The following is a 9,693-nucleotide window of genomic DNA, read 5'->3' as shown; positions in this document are numbered from 1 at the left end:
CACACAAAGGATCACACCATTAAAATACTGGCCGAGAAAACCCCCCCAGAAGTCCAGTCCGTAGCATAGAGTCAATTGTATTTTCTACCTTCAGTTCAGTTGAGTGGCATTGGTCTCTTACACACTGACGGTGGACAGCCCTGACACTGCTATGGGCTTTGCCCCACTCTGCACACTGTGGATACAGTAAAAACACATCCTGGATGGATCTCCGTCTTTTAGAGATCTAGTGAGGTCAAAACACTGGGAGGTCCAGGGTGGAGGTTACACACAGGGTTAACAGAGAGAGAGGGAGTGCCCCTATGGCGGGTGGTTACCGTGGCTTCGGGCTCTGGGGGAGGCCTAGTTGAAAATTGGTCCCAGGCTAGGCGTAGGCAGTGTTTTGTTTGGCTGAATTTGCTGTGTGTGTGTGTGTGTGTGTGTGTGTGTGTGTGTGTGTGTGTGTGTGTGTGTGTGTGTGTGCTAGGAGCATGGGGCAGCACACAGCCCCGGGCTAGAGATTAATGACTCCACCAGGGAAACTGACACTTGACTTGACTTTCAGACAGATGGCCGGACGATCATCATCACACATGGGACTGTGTGTGTGTGTGTGTGTGTGTGTGAGAGATACAACATTAAGTGTTTGCTGTCAGGGGATGGTGAGGCTGGCGCCGGGCGGTGGAGGATGGCACTCATATTGATCAGAGAGAATAGCAGCTGTCCATGCAGCAATAACAACAGGACCACCTGCAGAGCCTACCAGATGGGAGGATGCCTGGGTGATATGCAAGTGGTTAAATCATAGCGCTAAGCTTGGCCGATATGTCCCTGTGACAAATGACAGCAGGTAGCTCTCTGTGAGGCCTATACCTCACCAACTAATCTACCTATCTCACCTCGATCCTTCTGCACGAGAGACTATTTGCACTGCAGGTGATTTAGGACGTTGCCAAAATGGCACCCCATTTCCCTTATAGTGCACTACTTTTGACCAGGGCCCAACCTTTAAACATGACGTGCTGTTCCTCCACATTAACATTGTCTGTGATACGTCAGTGGTTAGGTTTACATTGCAATGTGCATGTAAAGACCACGACAAGCTCGTCACCCTGGTATAATCCGGGGTAACTTTAGCATGTGGAAAGGCTGTCGGCATTGATAATGATCACTCTCTGTTACAGGGGTGGATTGCAAGTGGCACGGAGGACTCCGGATGAGAAAGATAGAAGAACAACATGTAAACATATTACACAGATCGGAAGCCACAGTCAGTCAGTCAGCGGGGTTGTACAGATAGTCCTGGACAGATATAGTCCCGTCTCACCCTCAGTCATCCCAGAGCCGCTCTCTGCAACATCTCCAACAGCAACGTAAACTTTGCAGGACACACTGTGGACCGACACGCATACAGAGGGAGATTTGACCTCGCACACCAAAAATCATTTAGATGTACGATGTAGGTAGTCACATGGCCATAGTCTTGCACCGTGAAAGCGTCCCCTCTTCGCACACTAACAGACACACTCACAAACACTCACACACAGAGCAGTGGCACACAAGATCATAGGGGTGTTCAGCTCACTGATTGGTCGACATTGTCGTGGCTGACCTAAAAGTCAGGGATCTGATTGGCCCTTTTTATTTAGTTGGCGTTTCCATTTGACAGAGATAAAAAGGGTTGTGCAAAGCCCACGCCCCTACTGGCCCGTCTCGACCCTATAGGCCAACTGAGACATCAGTCGAGCATCAGGCCTATCAGGGACAGGCAGTGCTAACAGGGGTAACTAACAAAGTCTACCCTAACTAAAACACACACAAAAACAGACCTTTAAATATTTGTATATACACATCTGACAGCCAGACGACAATACATACTCTTGCACGCATATAGAAAGTAAAGTCTGCTAGCTTTACAGGGTAAGAGGCGTAACACAGAGAACACAGCGAGTTGGTCCACATACAAAGTCAAATCAACACCTTTAGTGGCTGATAAAAACAGAGGGCTAGAAATAAAGATAAATGGTCCATTTGGATGTGGAAAACCACTGGTTGTCATAATCCAGTTTATAGGTGGCTGCCTACTGTAGTACTTTTGACTGGCCCGTAAACAGACCTGTGAGCTGACTTCCTTGCCTCGGTTACCGAGGAGTCTGGGTGATCGAGCTTCTGCCTGGTACACAAACCCAAATCTCTTTTTACTAGATCCGACGGTACCTCATCTTTAACCACTTGACTCTGATCTCATCACTGCGTCGGTCTGTGTGGTTGACCAAACAAGATGCGATCAAATCAGGACCAGGGACCAGATCGACCAGTTGTCCCCAGGGCAGTCTGTGACCGGATCACCGGATCACCTCCCCACCTCACCTGTAGTCCATCCTGTGTAAAGGCTGTGATATGAACATCCTACTTTTCCTTTATCATTTAAAAAACATGTCCCTTGAGTCAGGGGGTGTAGATTTGGTGAGGCTATCATGCAGCTACAAGGTGAATGGCTAGGCTAGGTATACTAGCTACCACGACACATGCTCACACCCACATAGAGCTCTATTCGGGTACACTTGGCGGGTCCAGCTATAGTCATGGAAGGGCCAGTGGAGTGCATGGGGAAGGAGTTTACTGTGGAGCGCTATGATATACAACACAAAAACACTGCTTTAGTAGACATTGACAGACGCTTCATTAAAATAGTGTGTTATACAGGGACGAGAGGGTTCTCTAGCCAGCCCGCAGTATTATACTGTTAGAGAGACAGAGTGCAGCGTTAGACCATGAGGGAGTAATAATAATAATACACAATGTAATTTGCCTTTTTGTAAACTGCTGAGTGTGTAAACGTGAGCAATGCTTTCATTAACAGACTGTAATGTATTTTATACTGATTGCGAAGCGCACGCTACTTTTATTGCTGAGATACACCCTTTCCAGTCACGGACGGCTGGAGACACACGTAGGCAGGGTGGTGGGTTGGGGTGCCATTTTGTTTATAAGGCACGACCTGATCTATTGGCTAGCTAAGAACGCACGTCGGACTACTGGAACTACAAGGGCAAAGGTAACGAGGCAGTATACTAGAAAAAAACATTAGTGCGGGCGTTTGTTAATCCTTCCCTGTGGATCAGTGAACTAACACGGTTTATTTCTAGCCCCCCCCCGTGTTTCTTTGCGGGGAGAAACAAACACAGACTGACTTCACAGGAACATTAATCCATGAATGATAAAACACAGAAAAAGAAGAACAAGAGAGGCACAGCGAGCTTGGATGCCTCTGGGACATACACAGTCAGGGCAAAGATCTATCCCCAATCTCACTCTCTCCCCCTCTCTCTCTCCCCCTCTCTCTCTCTCTCTCTCTCTCTCTCTCTCTCTCTCTCTCTCTCTCTCTCTCTCCCTCTCTCTCTCTCTCCCTCTCTCCCTCTCTCTCTCTCTCTCTCTCTCTCTCTCTCTCTCCTCTCTCCTCTCTCTCTCTCTCTCTCTCTCTCTCTCTCTCTCTCTCTCTCTCTCTCTCTGCTCTCCCTCATAATGATTTGTGTGTTGCAAAAAGTTTTGAATAATGGATTATTCTCATGCAGTTGTTTGTGGATTTAAGATTAAAATCTCGTGACAGCAGTCTGTATCGTCATGGGTGTTTCTTGAGTCTTGTTTTCTGCTACGTCTTCTTGCTGCTGGTTTTGTCCTGTGGGGTGGAGGCTGCGGAGGCAGGGTTGGGTCTCCGTGGGGCAGCTGGGTCTGGCCTCTTGCGCTGCTCCGAGGCTGCAGTCGTGGTCTGGGTGGGTGTGTTGGTGGGTCCCTGCCTTGGTGCAGTAACAGCTGTAATGGCTGGAGTCTCCCTACTGCCTCGTAACCCCATCGATGGCCTCTCTGGGTGGTCCTGGGGCCCCGGGGCACAGTCTTTAGGAGGGGAGGCCCTCCTCTGTGGAGGGGAGGGGGCTGGCTCAGTTTTGTAAGAGGGCTGCCGGGAGGGAGACTGGGAGGACAGGCGGGGCGGTGGCTGAGGGGCAGGGTGTCTAAAGGGGGAGGGGGAGAGGGGTGTGGTGGTGGTAGTGGTAAGGGGTGAGTCGGGTGTGGTCTTGGGGTGAGAGGGTTTCTGGTTCTGGTCTTTGGCCCTCTCAAAAGCCTCCTTGGCCCCAGGGATAGTGAGTTTGACGGGGCCCAGGAAGCTCTTAGCCACAGTGGCTAGCTGGGACACAACCTTATCCACCCCACTCTCTGACCCTGACACTTGGGCTGGGGGGCTAGGAATGGCGTAGGATGGGGTGGCGTAGGCTGCAGCGGCGGCGGCCGCAGCAGCCTGCCTCCGGTTGTCGGCCTCCTTTTTCTCCTTGGTGATGCCTGGGGAAGAGATGGGTGTGTGGGCTATGTATCTGCCATCTATGGATCCAGTGGGGCTGGATCTGGGGGCCTCCAGGCCAGAGTCTCTCTCCTCACTCCATAACCCAGGACTACTGCTCTTCCCTCTGGGCTCAGGTAGCTTGGGGCTCCTCCATTCCTGATGTGAAGATGGAGCAGCAGGCTTCAGGAAGGTGTCCTTACTGATGGAGATGAAAGCACTGCCGGGTGTGGCGAAGGTGCTGGACAGGGGGCTCTGGGTGAACTTGGAGCTGGTGTCTGGAGCCTTCCCCTCTCTCCTCCCACAGTCATCTGAGGAGGCTGAGCCGCTGTCTTTCCCTCCCAGCGAAGGAGCACTCTGAGTGGGCTTGTGTTCGGGGATTGTGGAGGGTATGGTGGCTCTGCTGGGCAGCAGGGTGGAGGAGGGGGACAGACACAGGGAGGGGAGGGTGCCCCCGGGTCCCGTGCGGGGGGCGGTGGCCATGACGGAGGTGGGGCGGAGCAGCGGGGGGGTAAAAGTACAGGTGTTCCTGCCCCTCCCGTCCTGGCTGTCCTCCGACCCCTCGTCTGTCTCGTCCTCTGAAGAGTCCACCTCGTGGATAGCATCCTGCTTCTGCAGTGACTCCCTCCTCTCAGCCCGGTCCTGTCTAATGGCTGACAGCTTGTCCTTCAGCTTGCTCTTCCCGGGGGCCAGCCCCAGGGACCCGGCTGTCGGTCCGACGTCCCCCTCCTGACGCCCCAGCTTCCTGCTGGAGGAGGAGTGTTTCTGCAGGCTGCCCTTCTCCACGGGGCCCCCGCGACCCCCCACCCCTGTCCCCACCCCCAGCACCCCCTCTCTCTCCCCAGCGGACTCCTGCAGGATCTGCAGACTGGGGTCTCTCTGAAGCATCTCCTTCTTAAACTCCTGGTGGGAGATGTCCAGGCTGTGTTTACGTCCTGTCACCGCTAGAGGCAGCTTCTTGTCACCGCCGGCCCCCGACGCAGAGGGAGAGGAGGAGGAGGAGGAGGAGGAGGAGGAGAGGGAGGAGGCTAGCTTCTCGGTGGATTGTACTCGTTTGAGGAGTGGGGAGCGGGGGGGTTCAGTGCTCTTGGGCCTGGAGATATGCCTGACCAGAGGAGGGGAGGAGTGGAGTTTCACGGGGAAAGACTGGCCCATAGAGGAGGAGCCCACAGCATGGCTGGGCAGGGGGAGGGAGAACGTTGGGGGAGGTGCTCTGCAGGGTGGGGGAGGGGGTGCGGGCCAGGGGGGATAGGGGGATGTTGCCGGCTGACTTGCGTCGAGGGGAACGGTACTGGCGCTGGAGCTTGGGGGCGAGGCCATGGAGGGAGCTGGGCCGGATGTGACCGGAGCTGGCTGGGGAGTTTGGAACACTGGAGCTGGGAGAGCTGCTCTGAGACGAGTTTCCCCCTACTGAGAAAACACAACACACACAGTCAGACCTTTACACATTTATAATCATCACCTTTTATGACCTTATCAAGACCTTGTGCAAGGTTTGTGTTTGTAGCCCTGTGTGTGTGTGTGTATCTTACCAGAGTGTGAGAGTCAGGCGTGGAGCGGTAGCCAGGTGTAGGTGACCTGGGGGACAGGTTGTGTGTGGGGGACCCTGGTCCACTCTCTCCAGAAGACAGGGAGCGGTTGAGAGAGGATAGACTACGGCTGGTGTGGAGCAGAGACGCCTGCTTGGTGATCTTCCTGAACAGAGAGTTTCTCTTCTTGCCGCTGCTAATGGAAACACACACGCACACAGCTGAAGAGTTAAAAAGACACAAACAAACAATCCATTTAACAGAATTTATGTTCCGTCTACCTTGACTTCTGAGAGGAACGGTGCATGGTAAGTGTGTGAGATCCCTCAGCTAAGAGACCAACCTTTCCTGGCCTCCATCTTTGGTCTTGGTCTTTTTGTTGCGACGCGCCATCTTGGATTTGGAGCTGGTCTTGCGGGCGGGGCCTACCTTGATGGAGGTGTTCTCAAAGGGCGTGGCTGAGACGGACACCTTACCACCGCTCTGAGGGTAAGAGACAACACGTATAAGACAGGAGCTAGAGTGTGTGTGTGTGTCTGTGTGTGTGTGTGTGTGTGTACCTTGAGGATGAGCTCCACCACCTCAGTGTGGACCAGGCCGTGGACAGCCTCCCCGTTCACATGAGTGATGAGGTCTCCTTCTCTCAGCCCTGCATCATGGGCTGGACCACCCTCCTCCACATGCTGAGAGAGACAGAGAGGGAGAGAGATGGAGGGAGAGAAAAATGGAGAGAGAGAGGGAGAGAGATTGAAAATATACAACATGGCAACTCACTGGTAACTCTGTCTTTGAATCGGATGAAGAACCGGATAACAAGTAGTAAATCTCTTTTAGTTTAAGGCAATAAGCGTAAAGCAGCCAGTGATGTTTGGGCCTACTACTCACCCAGACTATGTGATGTACGGTGTAGATATCCGTGTCTCCCATGTACACCCTGATGGCCCGGAGGGTGAAGCCGTACTTCTTGCCCGCCCGGTGGATGATGATGGGGGGTTTGATGTTGACTACGGCCGGCGAAAGGTCTCTACTCGGGGAGGAGTCTCTGGATGAGGGATTGGAGGAGAGGGAGTGGGGTGACATGGGGCTGGCCAATGGGGAGGCTCCATGGTGGTCTAATGAGAGGGGAGAGGAGATTTGATAGGGAGAGCAGACCAGTAGTAAATAGAGTATATACATACACACCTGTATTATATTACCAACAGTTTTACCTCAAATTTTGAATGCTAACCAAGGACCAATAACCTCAAAACAGAAAGAAATGCAAAGAGAAACACTCACACGGAAAAAAGTACTCAGACGCGCCCACACCACACACACACTAATTATCCCTCCCCACACACACCCCCGTGTGTACCTGGAGGGATCATGAGTGAGAGCGTAGTTGCGGAGGCAGACTTGATGACCTTGTTGAGGGGTCTGGACTGGGTGTGTTTGTCCGTGTCTCCAGACAACAGTCTGTGGCGGGCCCTCCGAACTGCCAGGTCACTGATGGCCTTAGGGGTAGAGGTAGAGCTGTCTGCTCCCGACACTGTACCACGCTCCCACACATCTCCTGAACTACCCGCTATGGAGAGAGAGGGGGGAGGAAGGGCGCAGAAGAATAGAGAGGTAAATATAGAGAAAATAGAGGACCAGGTATATAGCAAAAAAAAGAAAAAATAGAAGTGCACCCATTAATCAGTGTTCAATATGTAAATCTATTGCAGAGTATATTTATTTGGACAGTGACGCAAAAATGTGGCTCCATACCTCAAGCATTTTGGATTTGAGATCAAATGTTTCATGAAGGGACATTTCAAGGTGACAGTTCAGAATGGCACTTTTTATTTGTGGCCCTGTGTGGCTCAGTTGGTAGCGCATGGCACTTGCAATGCCAGGAATGTGGGTTTGATTCCTGGAACCACACACATGTCAAATGTATACAGGCCTGTAAGTTGCTTTGAATAAAATATATTGTAACTAGTGGTCCATTATGCCCTGCAACTCGTTGGAATGGCAGTTTGTTTTCGGTTACACTGAGTGAACAGAACAGTAGAAACACCTTCCTAATATTGAGTTGCACCCCCTTTTGCCTTCAGAACAGCCTCTATTCGTTGGGGAATGGACTGTACAAGGTGTCGAAAGCGTTCCACAGGGATGCTGTCCCATGTTGACTCCAATGCTTCCCACGGTTGTGTCAAGTTGTCTGGATGTCCTTTGGGTGGTGGACCATTCGTGATACACACGGGAAACTGTTGAACGGGGGAAATCCAGCAGCATTGCAGTTCTTTACACACTCAAAACAATACACCTGGCATCTACTACCCCGTTCAAAGGCACGTACATATTTTTTCTTTCCCATTCAACGGCTGGATGGCACACAGACACAATCCATATCTCAAATGTTTCTATGCTTAAATATCCTTATTTAAACTGTCTCCTCCCCTTCATCCACACTGATTGAAGTGGATTTAACAAGTGACATCAATAAGGGATCATATCTTTCACCTGGATTCACCTGGTCACTCTAAGTCATGAAAAGTGTTCCTAATGTTTTGTACACTCAGTGTATTTTGCCAAATAGTAACTGAATAATGACTGGAGTCATTTTATTTCTAAAGCCTCATTTGAACGGGATTAGTTTTACTGGGGGAGGTCGGGTAGAGTAATTATGTGCATGAGCACAACACATCTGTAATTTTAGTCACGTGAGAATCTGTCATGTCAGTAATTTTCACATGGCGGGAAAGTAATAATTCCAGCCAGAATAACCTACTGTTTTTTGGCAAACTCCAAGGTCCTCTGATAATACTGATCCAGTGAGAACTGACATTGCTGTGTTTTGAGGGGTATTACAGTGTTTAACAGGTGCTGGTCACAGTTTGGGTAATAACATTTTTACCAGCATGTTAAATGTGCAACCAGAGGGGGAAAAAAAACTCTAGACCACCTTTACTCCACACACAGTACACACAGTACAAAGCTCTCCCTTGCCCTCCATTTGGCAAATCTGACCATAATTCTATCTTCCTGATTCCTGCTTACAAGCAAAAATGAAATCAGGGAGCACCAGTGACTCGGTCAATAAGGAAGTGGTCAGAATACGCAGATGCTAAACTACCGAACTGTTTTGCTAGCACAGACTGGAATATGTTCCGGGATTCTTCTGATCGCATTGAGGAGTACACCACATCAGTCACTGGCTTCATGAATAAGTGCATCGATGACCTCATCCCCACAGTGACCGTACGTACATACCCCAACCAGAATCCATGGATTAGAGGCAACGTCCGCACTGAGCTAAAGGGTAGAGCTGACGCTTTCAAGGAGCGGGACTCTAATCTGGACGCTTATAAGAAATCCCCCTATGCCCTCCGACAAACCATCAAACAGGCAAAGTGTCAATACAGGGCTGAGATTGAATCCTACTACACCGGCTCCAAAGCTCGTCGGATGTGGTAGGACTTGCAAGCTATTACAGATGACATGCTCACTTCGAGGCTCAGTTCGAGGCAAGCAACACTGAAGCACACATGAGAGCATCAGCTGTTCCCGACTACTGTGTGATCACACTCTCCATAGCCGATGTGAGTAAGACCTTTAAACAGGTCAACATTCACAAGGCCGCGTGGCCAGACAGATTACCAGGACGTGTACTCCGAGCATGCGCTGACTAACTGGCAAGCGTCTTCACTGACATTTTCAACCTCTCCCTGTCCGAGTCTGTAATACCAACATGTTTCAAGCAGACCACCATAGTCCCTGTGCCCAAGAACACTAAGGTAATCTGCCTAAATGACTACCAACCGGTAGCACTCACATCTGTAGCCATAAAGTGCTTTGAAAGGCTGGTCATGGCTCACATCAACACCA

The 9,693-nt window shown here is 50.9% G+C and overlaps 1 protein-coding gene across 1 annotated transcript in view; it reads right to left on the bottom strand.

Moving 5' to 3' along the window:
- Positions 1–3,490: 3,490 nt before the first annotated feature.
- LOC115145313 (microtubule-associated serine/threonine-protein kinase 2) overlaps positions 3,491–9,693 on the bottom strand; it is a 124,341-nt gene continuing 118,138 nt past the window's right edge. The window contains 7 exon segments of the mRNA XM_065003190.1: positions 3,491–5,501; positions 5,503–5,733; positions 5,855–6,037; positions 6,185–6,324; positions 6,402–6,524; positions 6,727–6,953; positions 7,196–7,405. Of these exon segments, the coding sequence (XP_064859262.1) occupies positions 3,632–5,501; positions 5,503–5,733; positions 5,855–6,037; positions 6,185–6,324; positions 6,402–6,524; positions 6,727–6,953; positions 7,196–7,405 (2,984 nt within the window). The 3' untranslated portion in view covers positions 3,491–3,631.

This window comes from Oncorhynchus nerka, linkage group LG17 (genome assembly GCF_034236695.1).
Source record: "Oncorhynchus nerka isolate Pitt River linkage group LG17, Oner_Uvic_2.0, whole genome shotgun sequence".
In the NCBI taxonomy this organism is placed as follows: Eukaryota; Metazoa; Chordata; class Actinopteri; order Salmoniformes; family Salmonidae; genus Oncorhynchus; species Oncorhynchus nerka.
This window is presented reverse-complemented; position numbering and strand designations above follow the sequence as displayed.